This window comes from Pinus tabuliformis, chromosome 1_2 (genome assembly GCF_031772625.1).
Source record: "Pinus tabuliformis cultivar Carrire ecotype Pingquan chromosome 1_2, CPIR1, whole genome shotgun sequence".
NCBI lineage: Eukaryota > Viridiplantae > Streptophyta > Pinopsida > Pinales > Pinaceae > Pinus > Pinus tabuliformis.
The window spans coordinates 409,634,937-409,657,386 of NC_142298.1; the positions used below are offsets into that span (position 1 = coordinate 409,634,937).

Sequence of the window (22,450 nt, forward strand, 5' to 3'; positions counted from 1 at the left end):
AACAAAGGGGAGAACACTTCATGGCCAAGTGTCATGGCAAAAGGGGCCATCTATGATGGGATCCTCATCTTGAGCATATAAATGTGGGGAGGAAGCAATCATGGTTGCATGAGTTACCAACACCGCCTTCCTTTTTCCACCCCTCTTGTGCGTGTGTTTTACCTTTTCTTGATTTTTCTTTGTATAATTGCGTGTAGCTCAAGGGTTAGAGTTTGCTTTGTATGATGTATAGCAGTGATTACCCTCTTAATGGTGAGGCAGCGCATTGCCCACTAGGGGTTGGGGCATGCAAAGGTTCCTTCCCATAATATGAAGAGCAACATGAACTCAAGAACCGAGTGATGACCAAAATGAGTGAGGTAGAGGTCATGTTAGGCTTTTGCCCATGTGCTAATGTCTATGTCCCAACATCTTTTGGATTTTGATCTTCTTTTGTTTTTTTACTTGTGGCCATCATATGCTTTTTCCTTTTCCTTTTCTTTTAGTTGCATCAACATCCCAAGAATAAGTTCTTGTTGGAAAACTAGTTAGGGCAACTTATTAATTTATGTTTTCCATACATGATAGTTATTTGTGATTATGCTCTTTTTATTATGTGTGTATTATTTTATCATCAAATAAATGTCAAACAAATAAAGATCACAAGAACACAAGATGTAGGCATCATGCCAAGGCAAAACCCCTCCAGCAGGGGAAAACCAGCAAGAACTTCTCTTCTTATCAACTTCAAATGAGACTTCCAATACCATTGACCCAAGACCAACACAACAAGACCAAGCCAACCACCCAACCAAGAGATCTACTCCAACAAGGCTTGTTGTTAGCTTCTACAAGATTCGGAATTGTGGAAACCCTAGTGTCCCCAGAACTTCGCATATAACTTCAGAAAAACATGATATCTTCTTTCTTCCTTCTTTGATGGTTGCTTATAAGACCCTTGCACCTTCTTTCTTGCCTCAGATCAGATCAGATGAATGTACTCCAAAATGTATGTCTAATGGAGGTCAAATTTCTTCCTTTATATAGGCTTCTTGTGGGTTGGAAGGGCCTCCTCTAGGCTGACTTGAAAGGTTGGCCAACCTAATCTTTGGTGGACTCTAGACACTTCTTTACGTAAAATGATTTTTTTTTTCTTGTTACACGAGCCCCAATGGGTCTATTACATCATGACTTTGACTTTCACTGGATACAAAAATCCTAGAGCACACAATGGGTGCGTTGACATATTGACCAACGACCCAAGCATGAAACCCATGCTTTAATAAGTCACTTTTTCTTTCTTCTTTTGATCAATACATAAGAGTTAAATCATGACATAAGACATATGGCAATTATGAAGACCGAAACTAGTTAAAATTTTCAACACTCCCTCTTAACTAGGGAGGTATTCATAATTTTCCAATCAGTACAAGGACAGTACTCCATTTGAAAAGTTCTTATAAGAAGAGTTCTAGATTGATAAGCATCATTCATTATAGCCAGCATTATCACATTACCCAAGGCCTTAACGGGTACACTCTATCTCTCACAAGATCAAAGCACAATGTTGGGAGGCATTCCATGGGACACCATACCGCCTCATCATGGTACATACTCCACCTAGGATACTGGAGTAATCCTACCATCAAACCATTCTTATCCAAGTCCATGTGACTTAGGATTTCCATCCTAATCCATCACATTACATGACTCCAAGAATGTCTGTCCAAGATGCTTATCCAATCCAACATTCTCCTTATCCATGTCCATGTACTTGACCTAGGACATCAGTCCTAATCCATCAAAGTACCTGACACAAGGAGAACCAAACAAGTTATCATTCTCCCTATCCATGATGCATGCACTAGACTTACAGTTGTTAGTCCCGGTCTAGTACATGACATAGGGAAAACCAGTGTCCAACCATACTCCCTCTCAATCAGGGAAGACAACCCTATTCTCTTTGTAATCAGAGAATAGATCTTACTCCTATTCAAGGAGACTCCTTTTACTCCCTCTCAAACCTAGAGGAGATTCCAACTTCCTTAGAGAAGTCACAGCCACAAGTCCTCTTACTTGTCTTTCATAGCTTGCATGGCTCCCTCTTTCCTCTGCATCTCGAAGCATTCTTCTGGTATCACGGATCATGGAGCCATCTTCTCACGATAGATTTCAGGTCATCCATCTTCCATATCACTTTCATCTCGTCTTTATCAATGAAGGCTTTCTATTGAACCTTCCCAATCTTTAAGTTGCTCATAGCTTCCTCACGAAAGTGATCTCCCTTCTAGACCTACAAGTTATCTTCATATTGCTACCTTCCAAGTTCCAAGATGAATACATATTGATTTTAATAAGATGTTAGTTACCAGATGTTGAGCTTGCCTCGACTATCATTATGTATACCTACAACATCTTTCTAGGTAGCACAAATCAAGGTTACTTGGGAGCGAGAGCGGGAGCAGGCCCAGAAGCAACATTTTCAGAAGCTCCCAGTTTGGGAGTGATTCCGAGAGCGTTTTTTATATAATATATATATATATATATTATTTTATTTTGATGGTTGCTTATAAGACCCTTGCACCTTCTTTCTTGCCTCAGATCATCAGATCAGATGAATGTATGTCTAATGGAGGTCAAATTTCTTCCTTTATATAGGCTTATATATTATATTTTATAGAATATATATATTTTTTATATTTTGATGCATATATGTCAACAAAAGCATGTAGAATGATGAATTAGATATAAAAAAACATAAAGAACATAGATTGAACCATATAACAACAATCATCTAGAAGTTATAATCCTTATCAACCACGTCCACAAGTTAGTAACATTGTAACATACAACATATTGAGTCTCATGATTCATCAATTTTAAAATTTCAAGCTTTCAAAATTCAATATATAACATTTATCATCATTGATCACCAAAGCTGTACTTGTAAGCTATGTGTAACCATTACAACAAATAATATCTAACATGAAATGAAAGGTTATAAAATGAAATGAAATGAAACAACTTTCAACTTTCACGAAGCATCATATTCACAATTCATTACTAATGAGTTATAATTGCCAACTTTAAACTTGAAACTTAAATTGTCATATATTGTTTACAAAAAATATCATAATAAATATGAAAGAGTCAATAGTTATAAAAACTACTAGAAACTAGAAAAGACAAGTAAATCTATTATCTATTGTTAATGCTTGGGCCTCTTGCCGCCACAAGAAATGTCTATTTTTTTAGTCTTGTTGGAAAATCAGGATTTGTATCATTAATATCACCCTCTAAGCATTAATATCCAGAGCTATCTTTGTCATTACCTCTGGATCTGTATAGGGTCCTTTGTCATTAATATCACCCTCTAAGCATTAACATAAGATAGAAAAAGCATAGCATGTCAAGTCAAGATTTTGTTTGAGTGATGCTTACATTTTTAGGAGGGTCATGATAGAGGAGTTCGACAACCAATGTCATTACCATCAAGGTACATAGAGGGATTGGTGCTCTTGATTAAATACGAGTTCCATACCCTAATACATGACAAAATCCAATGGAAACATGCAATCCTGAAATCCTGAAAAATTGATAAGTCTGTGGATTTTGAATGAAATCTAATATTCTAAATTCTCCATATGAAATCCAATGAGGCTAGAACCACTCTCAAACATCCTGAGTCATTTCATGGTAATGTTAAAAATTTAAGTAAAAGGATGAAAGTGAAAATTAAGGAGAATGTCACTTTTACTTTAAGAATTTAACATTACCATGAATCGCATATCAATACTAGGGCCATAGGCTTGATCAGTAGGTTGCCCCACTCAAAACTTATTTGTTTCTTTGGAAAAAAATTGCATTTGGAAAATTCCTGCAAAAAAAATTGCAAAAAAGACTAAACTCTCTCAAAAAACCAAGGAGCATTTTTTTTGTCGAGAACACACTCCCAACTAGGTCCCGAATCGCTCCTGCCTGGAGCGCGAATTTGGAGCGGGGGCGTGAGGGGGAAGAGGGGGGGGGCACTCCCCCGCAACCCTGGCACAAACAACATGTTAACAAGATAACCAAAAATAGATATCAGACTTACCTCAACATGACACCCTTCAACAAAACATCAACATCCTCATGGTTCAACTTCATATGAGTCTATCTTTATTAGAGTGCCCAAGGATACAACTTGATTACCAAGTTACCATTCCCTCCATTCATCATGCTCATTATTTCTAAAAAGGCATCATCAAGCACAATAATTGCTTTGCTTCTTCCTCCTCCTCATCTTGCTTTTACCTGCAATCTTTAATAGCAAGTACAACCAAGCAAAATATACAAGTACAAGTGCATGAGGACATATTTGTCACTCTAGGGTTTCCATGAAATCTTAGAGAGGGAGAATTCCTAGGGTTTCAGATCCAAACCCTAAATCTCTTGATATTTCCTTTTGAAATATCAATCCTAGGGTTTGAGTCTCAAATCCAATTCTACCCTTACTAGGATTTACCATTTGCCCTAGACTACCTACAAACCCTAAAAACCAAATGTTAGGGTTTCTATGAGGGAACAAACATATTATGGTTAGGGTTTCTCTCTTGACTAGGGTTTCTAAGTACCAACAATGGTTTTTACAAAAATTAATGACCTTCATCAAGATGAAGACTACAAACCCTAGAAGTCAAGAGCTAGGGTTTCTATCAAATTAGGTTAGGGTTTTCTCACTTGACAAGGGTTTTCTACTTCAAGCATCATCTAGGGTTTTGTAATCCCTAGATTTCAATGATGAAGTCTACAAACCCTATGATCAAGACATACATAGAAAATCCCAACACAATAAAAAATAAACCTTTTATTCAACTATGCAAATGCACATACCTCATGACTACATATCAAGATTGCTTAAAGTTGTTGCAAGGCCTTCTACTTGATTACATTGCCCAAGGTAGTTGATTCCAAGATGCCAAAGCCAAAATTTAGACTTCCAATGATCTTTAAAAAACCAAGAAATATTATCCTTCCAAGGCACTATTTTTCTACTCTTTTACCACTCTTGAATAAGTGTTATTATAGGTATCCTGCCCACTGGTTAGGGCTTCCCATTTTCATCTAAATCATTGACTTGATAAGATTTTCAAGGCTTCTTCCACAAGCTGATGTAAGAAGCTTTCAATATGCTAGGTCGACACACTCTTCTTACTGTTGTAGACTGCTTCTTTCCTTGAGACGGAGATAATAATCTATCTCAATGATAGGTTGTGTACAAAGATCTTATGTTGTCAATCTTAATGGATCTTCAAAAGGTTAGACAAGAAGATAATTCCATTGTTCCTTCTCAACTTTTGGTTAGGACACAATGTAGGAGATGCTATAGGACTTCAGATGGGCTTCTTCCTTCACTGTTATATTTAGACATGAATAAGCTTCTCCTACTGTGATTATAATCTCTTCACAAGGATCTCTTTTCTCTGTTGTTTAGGTAAGATGTTTGTAGACTGCATGCTTCCTCAAACACTGGAGAAGACTTTGTATACCTTCCAAGAGTAAGATGCTTTATAAGAGATTTATTGGTTGAGATGAGGTGTAACACCCAAAAGTCGTATACGCAGCAGAAATATTTAAAATACTTCGAAGACAAAGACATCCATCGTAGAACAATAATTGTAAATTGTATATGGTATTAAAGAATTGATGTAGGATGGTTACAATTGAGAATGAGAGGTTGCTTATATATCCTACGCAAGTGCCCTTCCACAAACGGTCATGTCTCTAAGACATGCCTTTTCATTACTAACTAATCATTAGTTAATTACTTATTATTTATTATTATATTTATATTTATATTTATTATTATTTATATATGAATTATATTCATAACATTGCCTCTCCCTTCAAGAAGCTTTGTCCTCAAAGCTTACTGAGAACATCTTCTCGTCTCTGAACTTTCATCTTCGTTGATATAAGATGATATGATACCTTTGGAGATGTGTGGTGAATAGTTACCGTATGACTGGATTCTGCAAACTTTAGTATTCCTAGGAACATAAATTTGTAGTTTATTTTCTGAGTGATACTGGTACGTGGCTTGATTGGAAAGTCTGCTCTTGTGATTCGGATGTCGATACATAGCTCCTTTGGTTTGGCTTTCCCTTATCATATTAGTGGTTGATTCCTAATTTTCTTCAGGCACTGTTGTTATTGAGTTGGCGACTGAATCATCATTTGGAATGTCCATCATTTGAACTGCAACTTCTGCATATGTTTTAACTTCTCTAGATTCCTCTTCTTCCTTACTTGTGATATTGACTGGATCAGTATTTATTCCCTTATCTTCAACTTGGATTGAAACGACTGACGACTTCAATACTTCACTTTGAAGTTGTTCTAACTTGTCATTTAGTGATTTCTTGTCATTTTTAAGTTTTTTTATTTGCGTAAGTAGGGTTTGGTTATGATTCCTTAGACGTACAAGTTCATCCTTTTCTGAATTGTTGACTTTATTCTTAGTAGCTTCATCATCTTTTAAACTTTTGATTTGTTCTAATAATGTTTGGTTAAGGCTCTTTAAATGTAAATTTTCTTCTTCTTGTTCCAATAAACGTTTCTTGAGTTCCTTCTTTGTGGCTTTAGCTTTCTTGACTTGTTCAAATAGTTTTTCATTGTGATCTTTGAGGCGCGAAATTTCTTTGTCTTTACTGCAGATGACTTCTTCAAGCTCTTTTTGCTTCTTTGACATAGTTCTTTTATTATCTTGAAACTCTGAAATATCCTTAAATTCTTATGATGACGATGTTATTGATTCTGATTTGCTTGTTATGTCTCAAAATGTGATCATATTCTCCTTATAAGGAAACATCAAAATTTATTTCTCTATGTTTAACATGAACGCACCCAAATCTTTAAACCAAGGTTGACTGAGAATGATGTTAATCTTTCTATTATCCATAGTTACAACACGAAATATGTACTCATAATGATCTATTGTCACTTGTAATCACTAATTTTATACTCTTTTTGGCCAAAAATATTTTTCCTTTCACCAATGTTTGGCTCTAGAATTAATAGTTGATTGGCCAAATTAATATTGATGTAATTTTTATCGTTGCTTGTGTTGATAGAGATATTAATTTATTTTCCTTGGATACTTCCTTTTAATGTAATTAATCCTTGATCCATAATTGACAGACCTTTATAGGAAAATCGTCCTTCCTGCATCATTTTCAAATTAGGCTCCTTTTTTTGCTTGTCAATAATTTTTCGTTAGCGACACTGATATGTTCTTCCTTCTCTTCTTTTTTTTAATTATGAAATTGTACTTCTAAATTTTTTTTCCTTCCTTTCTCTAATTTTTTCTAATAGTTTAATTAATTAATTTTTTTTAATATTTAATTAATTAAATTATTTTAATTAATTATATAGTCAAATTAATTAATTAATTAATTAATTTATATAAATTAATTAATTAGTTAATTTGTGATTATATAATAAAAATGGTATGGTCAATCGAATAATGAATGGTGCCTTTTTGAATAAAAGGTGACATATGGGAGTGTGTTTTGACCAACCGATGTGTCGTGGTCGAGGGCACAACGATTGGCTAACAAAATGAAGGAACGTATGGGACGGGGTCAACGACTGCGGAGGGATGAACGGACAGGAGGGAACTGTCTGGTGTAGATGGGGTGAGGGAGCCGCGGGGACAGAGGAGATGGAGTCGAGGCGTTGCTTAGGTAGCAGCGGATATATGACAATCAGTGAGGGTTGGAAGGGTCGGTCAGCAGAAATGCGATAGGCAGTAGCATGTTGTGTGATCGCTGACCAGCAGCTTGTGGGGAGACTGGGATGACCAACAGATCATAAGGGAACCAAGAGGCAACGCAAGTATTGACTGAGGTTTCAAAGGGTCGTGGGTAAATTTTCTATAACTATTTTTTAATATAATAATATATATATATATATATATATATATATTCTGGCTTCTTCTTTTTTTAAATAATTTTTTTATATACGATTTTTTTTATCTCTTTTTTTTAATATTTTTTTCCAATATATATATTGTTGCTTTTATTTTTTGACTTTTTTCTATTTCTTTTTTTTATTTTCTTTTTTTATTTATTTTCTTTTAATTTTTTAAACCCTTTTTTCTTGTTCTTTTAATTTATAATGGCCAAAGGCCTAATGGAGTTTGATGGCTAAAAGTCGAGATCAGACGTGGCTCTAATAATAATGTAACGACCAAAAGTCGTATACACAGCGGAAATATTTAAAATACTTCGAAGACAAAGACATCCATCATAGGACAGTAATTGTAAATTGTATATTGTATTAAAGAATTGGTGTAGGATGATTACAATTGAGAATGAGGGTCTGTTTATATACACCAGGCAGGTGCCCTTCCACGAACAGCCATGTCTCTAAGACATGAATTTTCACTACTAACTAACTAACCATTAGTTAATTACTTATTATTTATTATTATATTTATATTTATATTTATTATTATTTCTATTAATTATATTCATAACATGAGGTCGGCTCTTTTGTCACTTCGGATTTCCTATATAAACATGCACAGGTTTTTAATCATTTCAAACCTCAAAGAGTCTACTTCGTTGGTTATACATGAATCTTTCAATGATGACTGTAGCTTCCTTAATGAGTCACAGAGTGCCTCTATGTAACTCGACCTTGGCTCTTTTCTTTAAGTAAAAATCTTCGCTAGAGATAAGGACTATTATTAGTCCACAAACTATATAATTCAGATACCTTTGCAATGATGCACAAAACCTTAGATTTCGGACCTCTGACGTGAGTTTAGACCTTGAGCTCAAAGCACAGAACTTCACTCTTCCTGTTAAAATATTTGGCCTAGTCTAGGCTTGTCGCCTAGCAATTCGGATCCCACAAACAGTGTTTCAAATCCCTTCGTTCTCCTAACTCAGATCTGCGGTCTAGCCACAGAGAATAAGCCCAAGTTTTTGGCCTTGTATCAGAGATCTTATAGCCCATAAAAATGTATCCTTTTAACTCGGTTTCTCTACTAGAAAGTTCGGTCTAAGCAAATCCTCTTGTAGCCTTCTTCCTTCAATCGTGACCTTCCTGGTTGCCTCAATCTATTGTCCTTAGCTATGATACCACGTTGGAAAATTGGTTAGGGAAGCTTATTAATTTATGTTTTCCATACATGACAGTGATTTGTGATTATGCTCTTTTTATTATGTGTGTATTCTTTTATCATCAAATAAATGCCAAACAAACAGAGATCACAAGAACACAAGATGTAGGCATCATGCCAGGGCAAAACCCCTCCAATAGGGGAAAACCCACAAGAACTTCTCTTCTTATCAACTTCAAATGAGACTTCCAAGACCATTGACCCAAGACCAACACACCAAGACTAGGCCAGCCACCCAACCAAGAGATCTTCTCCTCCAACAAGGTCTGTTGCTAGCTTCTGCAAGATTTGGACCTGTGGAAACCCTAGTCTCCACAAAACTTCGCATATCACTTCAGAAAAACACGGGATCTTCTTTCTTCATTCTTGTTGGCTGCTTATAAGCCCCTCGCACCTTCTTTCTTGCCTCAAATCAAATCAAATGAATGTACTCAATGTATGTCTAATGGAGGTCGAATTCCTTCCTTTATATAGCCTTCTTGTGGGTTGGAAACTTGGAAGGGTCTCCTCTAGGTCGACTTGAAAGGTTGGCCGACCTGATCTTTGGTGGAGTCTAAACACTTATTTACATAATTAAAAAAAAAAAATCTTGTTACATGGGCCCCAATGGATCTATTACATCATGAACTTGACTTTGACTCAATACAAAAATCCTAGAGCACACAATGGGTGTTTTGACATATTGACCAATGACCCAAACATTAAATCCATGCTTTAATAAGTCAAATTTTCTTTCTTCTTTTGATCAATACATAAGAGTTACATATGGCAATTATGAAGACCAAGACTAGTTACAATTTCCAACATTCCAAGCCCTAACCAAGTACAAGGACATTAAATTTTTCCCTATCTCCATAGAGGACATTATTTGTAACATTATATATCGGATTCGAGACGTGCCTGGCAATATTAAAGAGGTTATTAGATAGGATTGCTTGATTGTTCTTAGGAAAGCAAATCCCCCTAGGAGTAATATAAGAAAAAATGAGGTTCTTGCCCTTAAAGCCTTAAATCAAAACACAAACATTGTCATTCTAAAGGTTGATAAAGGTGGGGTTGTTGTACTCTTAAATAAAGCCAACTATATGAGAAAAATGATTGGTCACCTCTATAATAGCAGTAGCTACAAAAAAACTCAGTAAGAATCCCATTAAAAAAGTCTTGAAAGAGGTCGAGTGTGTTATAAAATCTAGTAATACCCTTAACCCCCTTCGCAAAAAGCTTATTGAGAGCAACCGTCTCACCGCAAGAATATATGGGCTCCCTAAGATCCATAAGGATGGGGGCCCCCTCCGACCCATTGTCAACACCATAGGTGGGCCCACATATCTTCTAGCTAAATTCTTAGCTCAGAAACTCAAGCCTCTTGTTGGTCACACAAATTCCTTCATTAAGGACTCTACAACCTTTGTTCACGAGTTAAAATATATGAGGCTCGATCCAAGGGAAATTTTAGTAAGCTTTCACGTTGTCTCTTTGTATACTAAGATCCCTATTAATAAAGCTATAGACGTTATCAATCGCATTATTGGTCCTAACAAAGCCAAACTGGTTGGTATATGCCTTTCCTCTACCTTTTTTAGCTTTGAGGGTGAATTTTATGAACAAACTTACGGAGTGGCCATGGGTTCTCTGCTTTCCCCTGTCGTTGCCAACTTATTCATGGAAGAATTTGAGACAAAGGCTTTAGCTTTTGCTGAATTCTGCCCTAAGCTTTGGAAGAGGTTTGTTGATGATACCTCTGTCGCTTGGCCCCATGGTAGCAAGAAGTTAGAATTGTTCCTTCATCATCTTAATTCTCAATCTGACTCCATCAAATTCACGATGGAAGTCGAGGTAGATAGTAGCATTCCTTTCCTTGATGTTCTCCTCACACAGAGCAATATCTTCATGCCCGTTCTCATCATTTTTCAGCACAAAAATTTGAAGTTCTTAACACCCTAACTACCCGTGCTCTAAGGATTTCTGATGATAACCACCTGGAAGATGAGAAAGCCCATCTCCTGAAAGTTTTTGAAAAGAATGGCCATAGCAAACATCAAGGTCTTGAGGTGTTGAGGCTTTTAGAAGAGCTAGTAAAGGTCCTAGGATGAAAAACACTACTGATGATAAGGTTTCCAAGGTTCAACTTCCCTTCATCCATGGGACCACTGATAAGAATGTTCATATTCTTAAGAAGAATGGAGTCTCTGCCACCTTCGCCCCTTAATACCATTCGTAGCTCCCTTAGATCAGTCAAAGATACGGTAAACCCTAAAGACATGAAAGGAATTTACTCAATCTCGTGCTCCTGTGGGATTCCTTACATTAGAGAGATTGGTTGCTATATTAATCAGAGAATTCATGAGCACATTGCGGACATCAAGCACAATCGGTCTCGCTCCTCAGCTATTGTTGAGCATGTTGAGAAAACTAAACATCATGCCTGCATTGAGGATTCTCGAATAATTGCAAGGATTGATCACTTCCATCATAGGAAGTTAAGGGAGGCCATCAAAAGTGAGAAGCAAGCAAAGAATCTTAACAGGGACGATTGTTGGAAACTAAGTAAAAGTTGGATACCTACTCTTTCTTCTTGATTGCCTTAGGTTCCCTCCTTCTTCTTCTTCTTATTATTATTATTATTTTAATTTATTTTTTATTTTATTATAATTTTAAATATTATTTTATTATGATAATTTTAGATATTATGATAGTAATAATATAATTATATATAATAACATTTTAAATTGGGTTTCAATTAATTATTTATTATATAATATAATAAAATAATATAATTTGAATTGTTATTATAAAATTCATTATTAATTTAATTTTTACTTATTATTTTGTTTTTTGTCCTGTCCTATTTTTAGAAAATTAAAATAAATTTGATCCCATAACGGTTAACTAACCATCCATTATTAAAGATTATCTTATATAATGTTTATATGTAATAGTTTATTTATTATAAAATTATATAATAATTTTCAACCTTGGAAATTATATATATGAATATATAATAATATTTGAACATATCATATGACGATGATATATAATAATTTTAGATACTATCATAATAACATGTTAATTTTGGTTTTAGTTGTTTACTCATTATATAATATAATAAAAGATTATAATATGAATTTTTATTATTCATTATTAATTTATATTTTATTTATTAATTTGTTTTTTGTTCTGTCCTATTTTTTTGGAAATTAATATTAATTTTGATCCCATAACGGTTAGTTCATATAACTATCCTAACGTTCATTCATTTTTAAATATTATGAATTGGTTAGACTCTCCAACGTTCACATCTAGAACATGATGCATCTCAGCGATTTAAATTGGTGGATAGGTTGGACTTTTCATCTTTGTCCCGAGGATGAGCCATAGTAGTTGGTTCGAAACATCGACCAAAAAAAGTGACTATGTCATTAATCTGGAAAACAATCTCAAAAAAAATTGGTTGGATAGTTTTAACACCGAAACCAATATTGAGCTAGGGTGGATGGTCTCACCACCAAAACTAATCTCCATGAAAGTTTCACACCCTTACACAAAACTCTAAGAGCCTTCTAAATCAATTTCAAAAACATCCAATACATGCCCAAGAGCAAGCGCCAGTCTTATTTTTATTGTCATGAGCAGTAGTTAATTTATAAAGTTTTATTATTTTTCCCTGATGTCACTTAATAGCACCCTTTTTATTTAATTATTCACTGTCACTTTTAAATGTTGCTCTTTTCAACCAAACAATAGTCAAGCAATTAGATTAATTGATCCTCTTTCTTCCCGATAACCTATGGGCATCAAATAGGTTACTAGGTCAGTGACTATTTGGAAAAGGGACATTACAATCCTCCCTTCCCGAAATTGCTTGTCCTAAAGCAATCCAGAACCTGCATCCCAATACTAGGATCCCAAACATGTCTGTAGAATATTCCAGCATATAATAACTATACCATTTCAACACAGATGAACCCCATACCACTGCCACATTTTGCCATACCTCAAAGCAATCCACTAAAATGTCAACTGACCTTCATAAAAATTCCTAGTGAAGTTGAAAAGCATAGCTCCTCATGGTCCAACTACATAGCATCTCCCACAACATCCAGTAGAATAGAACCAGCATAAGGTTGCTCCATAATCCCATCTACCACCTTATATTTATTTGATAGAAGATCAAATTTTATGATAAGCAAGATCCTTGTCTCTGAAGACGCAACCCCGCACTTAATCGTGTTGTTGTATATTGAATATCTGCATGCTAGCTTGAGTGTTGTGTCAACAAAAGATCTGAATACCTGTGAAAACAACAAGTTAGCAATGATGTTATTTAATGGACCTGAGTGTTGCCACCTGTTGTCACATGCTCCATCTATCCAAATTTGGAGAAGGCTTCTGTAACAGCCCTTGGTCAATAAAGCATCAACCTAATCCACCGATTTCCCCATGATACTGTGAAAATTCCTGAATCTAACACATCAGAAACCCCTACTGCATTTACTAGTTTACAATCTCCTACTTCTTCTTTACATTAACAAGTTATTTAATTGCATAAACATCAAAGTAAACACTACAGCCTTCAAAAAGATACAGATCATGCACTGAAATAAACTGAGACAATAACACAAGGGACACCATTATCTTTGGACAATCGTCCCCAGAAAAACCCAATTCGAGAAAATCGGTGCAGCATATAAAGGGCTTGTATTATTAAGCAAATTTCATGAATACAACTAGGGTACCAGAAATGGCTCACCCAACAGAGAATATCCTCAGCAGTAGTACCTCTATCCGGAGACAAATATTTTGGAAAATCACCAACCGGATGATCAAACCCCACAGCGACTTTGATTGTTCCCCATGCTGGGCAGCGAAAGCTACTCCAAGCACTGCTCAGGAACTATGTCACCCCTCTAGGAGCTGCATCACACATCTCGGCTCAGAATCTGTTGATCTGCTCCCAGTCTACCCCACAGAATCTCCCCAGCGCTGCCTCTGAGGCCCAACGTCAGCCTCTACGGCTTCTGCGTCACCTGCGTCAACCTTTTGCGTCCTTTGTGACATCTCTACGGCCTCTGCGCCAGACCTTCTAGGGCCTGCGCTATCTCTCCTGGCACTGCATTACCTCTCTGCTATGTATTCTTCACCCTCGAATGAAAATCCCTTGTTGAACTGACCCTCGCTACAACTTGGATCACTAACTCGATTTCCTCAGCAAACCTCGCCCCAGAAAATCAAATTCTTGATCTTTCTTGGTGTACCTCCAGCTGACCCTCAAGCCTCCTCTTATACTTTTCCTGTAGATGAATCAACGGCGGAGATTAAGTCCCTAATCAATGGCTAAGATTAGAACTAGCTTGATCCTCGTTACTTAGAACTTTCTCACCCATATTTTATTAATACACATTAATATTTTTATTTTCCTAAGTTAAAAATATTAATTATTTTAATAACTCTTCGTCTGGGTGGAATTTCTCCAAACGATTTATGAGTCTTGGAGATCTCATGTGCCTTAGCCTCTCCACCAAATTTCATGGTTAAAGCACATCTGATGCTACCCAAAATCAACACTCCCTCTTAGCGAGGAATGTGCTCTAGCAATGCTTCACGATAGAAGCATCACACTGATCTTCCGCATCGGTCATGTTGATGCTTGGTCTGCTGCCCCACATCCACTGCACTGCTGCTTCCTATACTGTTGCCCATGACATTGCCACTTGCACTGCTACATCTATACTGCAGCTCCCTCTCAAATGTTGCCTCATGCTACCAATAGCACTACCACTGTTAACTGTTGCACTGCAACTCAGTGACCGAGAAGTAAGTAACTGACTTCACCCAAACACTAACATCCTGGTCAATCTGGAAGCCTCGCGATGTTGAAGTTACCTATGCTGCTATCCTGTGCTCCCTCTACTACCACTACGTTGTTGCAACCTCTTATGTGCCTCTCGCACTGCTGGAACCTCTACTGCGCTGGTACAGGCTTCTGCACTCTAGCATTGCCTTGTCGCTCCATCACACCTTGCTCCACCCAACAGCTATCATCATGCTATTGTCTTTAATGGCTCCCATAGCCGGATGTGATCCAAGAGTTTGGGCACCTCAAGGATCTTGCTCCTGCATGTAGTCCTCTCGATTACAACTCTATGTCTCCCCACCTCTTCTCTGGAGGTGCATGAGCATTCATGGCACAATCATCATCAGTCTCGACATCCTTCTCCGCCTTTGCTGGAGCAGCCTTTGAGTCGGAAACTTCTCCCTTGCCTTTCTTCCTGGAGCACTGAGAGGCGACATCCTTCTCCGCCTTTGCTGGAGCAGCCTTTGAGTCGGAAACTTCTCCCTTGTCTTTCTTCCTGGAGCATTGAGAGGCATAATGTCCCAGCTCCCCACAATTGAAGCACTTGACCTTGTAGATGTCTTTCTTCTTCCTCTTTTGTAGCCCCTATTGTCCCGCCAATGCGAGAGTTGCATCCTCCTCCTCCTTCTTGATTCGAACTCCCTTACCGCTACTCCCCGCCTTGGCCAATCTCCTGAGCTCTTCCTGTCGAAGAGTTGCCCACATCTCCTCCCAACTGGGGAGAGTTTCTCTGCCCAAAATGCTTTGGACAAACGTCTCCTACTCCTCGAAAACTGCATTCAAGGTAATCTTGACCATGAACTCTGGATCCGATGTAGACCCAATGGAAGTAAGTTGGTCGCGAATTCCTTGCAACCTGAGAAGGAATGGATCTATCTCCTCACCTTTCTGCATCTGATATGACCTTAGCTGATTCTCCAATAACATCTTTTGCTGCACGGAAGAGCCCTGGTATAAGGTGGTCAGCGTCTACCACATCTCCCTTGTTGTGTTCTTCTCAGCTATATGTGGTATTACATGATCCTTGACCCCATCTAGGATCATACATTTCACCTTCGCCTGGGCCTCCTCATACTTCTCTTTTGCATCAGGATCAACTAGGACAACTATTGTTCTTAAGGCATAGTCCTTGATGCGATACTTATCCAAGATAGCCAAGATCCTAGCCTTCCAGATGACAAAATTGGAAACCCCGTCCAATCTATCTCGATCCCTCAATCTGTTCACTGCCATCTTTGCTCCTCTTCTCTAGACTCCCTCTGAGTCCTGATATCCCTCTAGGAAATCCTCCGGCCAACTATCGAATCACTCCTCTACAATCCTCCTTTGCTGCTGCAACCCGGATTTAGATTTCTTGGCTAGAAATTCGTCGAGGCAGTGATTTGCTCTACCTTGGTTCAGTCTCCTTAGACACTATTCTTCACCGACAGAAATAGCATCCCACCAGCTCCACAAATCAAAATCTGCTCAGCTCCCTTAGCCCCGGCAACTCAAAGAATCTGAGCCCTTCAGGCTCTGTGCAATCTCTGTGTGGGCTGAACTGCTCCTCCCGTCCAACAGCATCAATCCTTCCTGGCTTAGAAGGATGATGTGGCTCTGTCTGAACCTGATTTGCCCTCCTCTGCCTTTGCATTGGCCCTGATGGTTGACGCGGATACTACGTCTTCCTCTCCTGGCTCATAATGCTAACGCAAGCATTGCGTGAGCCTCTAAGTCACACTCTCTGCACTGCGCCACTCCTCTTGCCTCTTCAGCTTTGGAACAACGTTGTCTCTCGGGACAGCTACTTTTCCTGCTGCAAATTCTTCAGTCGCCTATGACCTGCAATCTCTCTGATACCATGTGAAAATTCCTGAATCTAACACATCAGAAACCCCTACTGCAATTACTGGTTTACAATCGCCTACTTCTTCTTTACATTAACAAGTTATTTAATTGCATAAACATCAAAGTAAACACTATTGAAGCCTTCACAAATATACAGATCATGCACTGAAATAAACTAAGACAATAACACAAGGGACATAGTTATCTTTGGACAATCGTCCCCGGAAAAACCCAATTCGAGAAAATCGATGCAACATATAGAGGGTTTGTATTATTAAGCAGATTTCGTGAATACAACTTGGGTGCCAGAAATGGCTCACTGAACATAGAATATCCTCGGCAGTAATACCTCTATCCGGAGACAGATATTTCGGCAAATCAGCAACCGGATGATCAAACCCCACAACAACTCCGATTGTTCCCTATGTTGGAGAACAAAAGCTGCTCCAAGCACTGCTCAGGAACTGCGTCACTCCTCTAGGAGCTACGTCACCCTATCTCGGCTCAGAATCTATTGATCTACTCCCAGTCTGCCCCATTAAATCTCCCCAATGCTGCCTTTGAGGCCCAACGTCAGCCTCTACAGCTTCTGCGTCCCCTGCATCAGCGTTCTGCGTCAGCCCTTCTAGGGCCTGCGCTGTCTCTCCTGGCACTGCGTTGCCTCTCTGCTATGTAATCTTCACCCTCGGATGAAAATCCCTTGTTGAACTGCCCCTCATTGCAACTATGATCACTAACTCGATTTCCTCAGCAAACCTCACCCCAAAAAATAGAATTCCTGATCTCTCTTGGTATACCTCCCACTGACCCTCAAGCCTCCTCTTTTACTTTTCTTGATGATGAGTCAACGGCCGAGAGTAAGTCCCTAATCAATGGCTAAGATTAGAACTGGATTGATCCTCGTTACTTAGAACTTTCTCACCCATATTTTATTAATACACATTAATAATTTTATTTTCCTAAGTCTAAACTTAGGAACTCATTAAAAATATTAATTATTTTGATAACTCTTCATCTGGGTGGAATTTCTCCAAATGATTTCAGGGTCTTGGAGATCTCATGTGTCTTAGCCTCTCCACCAAATTTCATGGCTACAGCACATCTGATGCTACCCAAAATCAACAGATACAATCCTACTGATTTATCAAGCTACTCCATGGTTGAACTGAGGTGATGTTCAGGGGAAGATCTCACCCACCTAAAACACCAACTGGTAATGCAACGAAAAGCTGATGCACTAAAGGAGGCAATATGATTATGTGTCCCATACACTGATTGATACTCTTGATATAGGCTCTCCTGGTCAGGGAGCTCCACAATTATCTTCCACCCTTTCTCACTTCTATATGTCACTCTTTTCACCCGAATGACAATCAAACAGTTAGATTAATTGATCCCCTTCTTCCCTACAACCTACGGGAATCAAATAGGTTACTGGGTCAGTAACCATTCAGAAAAGGGGCATTACAATAAGTCTGTGCATAGTGGAAATTAACACCATACAGCATTATTGTTGAACATATATACCACATTGATCAAATAAATTCTGTACAAGTCAATTGCATTTACTAATGTTGAAACTTTATCCACATGATACCTCCTATCAAAATTAACAATCATATATAAGCACTACTCTGGTGAGAAACAATATGGATAATAAACAATTCAACATTGTCCCTTCTTCTCGGATGCACAGAACGTTAGCTAACTATACAGTTAAATATTCTTTTCAAAGTCTGTTTAGATCTGTTACTGCCAAGAACCTGCATGTTCAGATACTTACAAATGAAGATTCAATTTATAACTAATATATCAAGAATTGTTTTGACTTGAAGACGGAACATAAATCAAGACCTTTATAATATTTGGGCAAATTATTATGTTACAGAAAAACATCCCCAGTACGGTAGATTATTATAAAATCACCTGAATGTCAATTTCTTTGCTCTCCTCAAGTGGTTTGTATAGAACAGTCGGAAGTGAGATAGGCATACTACAGTCCAATGAAGGCACCAAATCCTGAACTAACTCCTTCGTGATTGAGAGACCAAGATCACACAAGGCATAGAGGTTCTGCAATTGCAATTGAATTTTGAGCATTAGAGATCAAAAGGCAACCATCGCACCAACTATTATAACTTGTGATATGTTAAAACGGCTGATGTGTAAACTTACAAAATAATAAAATAAATAAAACAAAAAATCAAACAGAGCGTCTGGATAAAAGAAGAGTATATTATTTATAAAAATATTTTTCTATGCCTTATCATGGATAGAATAACTCACCTCCGACTTGGAATTCTCAACTGCATCTTCCGCATGCTTGATGCTGTGAAATATTGCCTCAATTAAAGCAAGGCTTTCATGTTCTCTTTTTGTACCAGGGTCATGATGTACATCTTCATCTCGATGCACCAACACTGAAAGGAAGAAGTGCAATTGCCTACAAATAAGAATGGGATTAACAACTTTTAGTGCAGGCAACAGCTTATGCATTCTTTCTCCTAAATTCAGAACTTTGAGATTGCCCAAACATTTCTATTGATGTGTACATGCATAGGGAAGGGCACAAAATTACAACCATAATCGACAACATACCGATATAATGATCCAATAGCATCCGGACATAAATCTCCAGTAAGTGCAGGGAATTCAGGATGGTGTGCAAGAGAGTGGACCAAATAAGCCAGAACATATTCTGGAAAACATGTGACAGAATTCCCACCTGATGGGGCATAAGGTTGTTGTAACTGTGCCTCTCGACGGCATGTCTCTACAAAATCAACCAGGTATTGCCTAACCTGAGAAGTACCACTCCACACAAATCATTATGTCAATTTTGAAGTTTCAAACGCTTATTTTTCATAGTTTTCAATAACATTGTAAGCATAAGACATCAAATAAATGTGAAGGAAAAAGTAGATTTAACCATTAAGTGAATGTTCAATATGAAAATAATACATGCATTTGTGTTAGATGTATTTTAAACAAGATAATGAACTTCAATGCAAAAGAATTTTTATCCCAAACATTATAATCTCCTATTATTGTGTCTTCATGTTTCTTCAGCTCTCATGTACTTAAAAAATCTCTACATATTTTTGTTAGTTTTTGTAGCATCGGATGGTGTTCTAGTCTCAAAACTTTGTGGAGAGGCTAAAACACATGAATTTTCCAAAACCCAGAAATTGTTTCTGGAAATTCCACCTAGAGATGGCTCAATTAAATTAATTGATCAATAATTAAAAAATGCCTAAGTCTAACTTAGGGAAATTGATTAATTAATAGTAATTAATTGAGAAAGGTGAGAATTCTCTAGAAACTCATATGGATTGACTTGGAGATGATCTCAATCATCGATTAAGATTTAATCTTGGCCATTGGAGTCTCAACTAGAGATTATAAGAAGAGGTCAATGGGTAGATGGAGAAACACACATCACAGTGAGTGAAAGCCAGCAGTGCAAGTTCCTTGGGCACTTCGAGCTAGCCAGCAGTAGAGTTCGAGCTAGAGAGAGGATGCAGGGCTAGAGGGGCAAAGACAGTGATCCGGAGAAAGATTTTCCAGTTCTGAATAGGTAAGTGAGGAGGCCAAAATATTTCTCCTGGAAGCAATGCAGGACCTACATAGTTGCTTGAGTGCGCAGTTTGATTTTGCTGGAGAGAAGGTCGTTTTAGTTTCCAAAGGTCAGGAGGATTTTCCAGGAGATAGGAGAGACACTATCCCAGTCAGCTGTAGGCAGGACGGCTTGATTAGCATTAGTTTAGCGTTGTGTGTGTGGCAAGTTGCGCAGAGGTGATGTAGGGCATGCACAAAGGATTTGGATAGCTTATTTTTCAAAGGTCGGCTAAAGCCGGGATTGCTTGGAGACGAGGGTAAATTCCCTCAATGGATTTTGTCAGTATTTCTCTCAAATTGGATAGCCAATTGAGCATCCAAATTTATTTTGCTCAAAAATCACTGCTGCATAATAATAAAACCCTTAGTTGTTGCACCGGTTTTCCCACATTGAGCTTTTCCGAGGACATTTGTTCAAAAATAATTGTCATTTTTATGTGCGCTAGTATTTCTTAGTTCCTATTTTTTTGCTTCCGCAGTATTTTATTTGGTGAAGAAATTGCAAAGTGAATATTTTGTTATTTTGCCGTAAACAAAATAAACTAGATAATTAACTTATCAGTTAGAAGAAATATTTCCAGTTGCTACATTTCAAGGAATTTTCACATCGTATCAGAGCATATTTGACAGACAAGAGGCTCAGAGGACGAAGAGAGAAAATTTCATTGTTCAGAAGGAGCAGCAGGGCGATATTTTCAAAGGTGGCGCAACGCCTAGCCAGGTGGTGTGAATTGTTGGACAAGGGTTCGATTTTCAATTGTAGGGTGGCAGAAAATTCGATTTGTCCAGAATAGTAATTCCAGCAAGCAAAGGGAGTAGTAGCAGCTCAATATTTTTGCAGAGCAGATTTCTTGTCTGGCCACAGAGGGTTTTGCAGTAGTTTGCTAGGGTAGAATCAGTGTCGACTAGAAAGAAAGTGCACACACAAATGGAGATTTCTCTCATAGGGTTTCTAGTTCATAAATCCAATATTTCCAAGTGCAGCAGGCAGATTTTCTCACTCCAAAAGGGGGTGCAAATAGTAGAGCTAGCAGCTGAGCAAAGAAAGAGGGAGATTTCCATTACAGGTCGAGTTTTTTGCAAAAATGGCCACAGTCAGGGTTAGATACCAGGACAGTTTGCACGGTGCCTACAACTATATCAACTAGAAATCCAAAATGTCCTTTCTCCTAGATCAGCAGGGTATGAAAACTTATGCAAACAACGTTGTGGCAGAACCTACAAACCAACAGCAGTTAACAGTGTTCAGGAAAGAGATGGCAAAAGCAAAACGGATGATCTTGGATGGAGTCCGGGACCATTAAATCTCACACATATCTGGAAAGAATACAACCAAGGAGATGTGGGATGCTCTTATGAGGTTATATCAGAATCCTTTCAAGTAGTGGAAGATGTTCCTGAAAGAGAAGTTGTGGAATACTAGGATGCAGAAGGGTGAAGGCATAGATCCTTTTCTCACTAGAATTCAGGATATCTGGATCAGCTTGTAGTCGTAGGAGAAGCGCCTCAAACTACAGAGCTTGTGTGTTTGGCCTTGAACAGTGTCTCAGAGGAATGGGAAATCTTCGTCCAAGGCATTTTGGGACGAGATACATTACCAGGGTGGGACCAGATGTGGTCAAACCTGCAGCAAGAGGAGATGAGGCGATCTCTAGTAAAGAGCTCCATCAGCGGCAGCAGCAGTGAGGGATCAAAAGGTGTGAAGGAGGAAGATAATGTGGCCCTTGCATCAAAGGGGAAAGCAAAAGGTGTCAATCATAGAGAAGAAGAAAAAATATCTATCTAAGATCAAGTGCTTCAGGTGTGGCAAGTTTGGCCACTATAGTACTCAGTGTCCTCAAAGGAAGGACAAGAAGGAGAAGCAAGATCAGGCGGCAACATCCGCAGAGATAGACTAGGTGTCCTCCCAGTTGGAGGAACAATTCGCCATGTATGCAGCTATACCTCTAGGAGAGAGGTGGGGCAATATGGAGCTTTAATCCCAGAGTTGCACAGAGATTTGG

The 22,450-nt window shown here is 38.0% G+C and overlaps 1 protein-coding gene across 1 annotated transcript in view; it reads right to left on the reverse strand.

Moving 5' to 3' along the window:
* LOC149206075 (sister chromatid cohesion protein PDS5 homolog A-like) overlaps nucleotides 1-22,450 on the reverse strand; it is a 224,097-nt gene that overhangs the window by 99,908 nt on the left and 101,739 nt on the right. Inside the window, 3 exon segments of the mRNA XM_089395279.1 lie at nucleotides 18,756-18,902; nucleotides 19,116-19,272; nucleotides 19,428-19,630. Of these exon segments, the coding sequence (XP_089251405.1) occupies nucleotides 18,756-18,902; nucleotides 19,116-19,272; nucleotides 19,428-19,630 (507 nt within the window).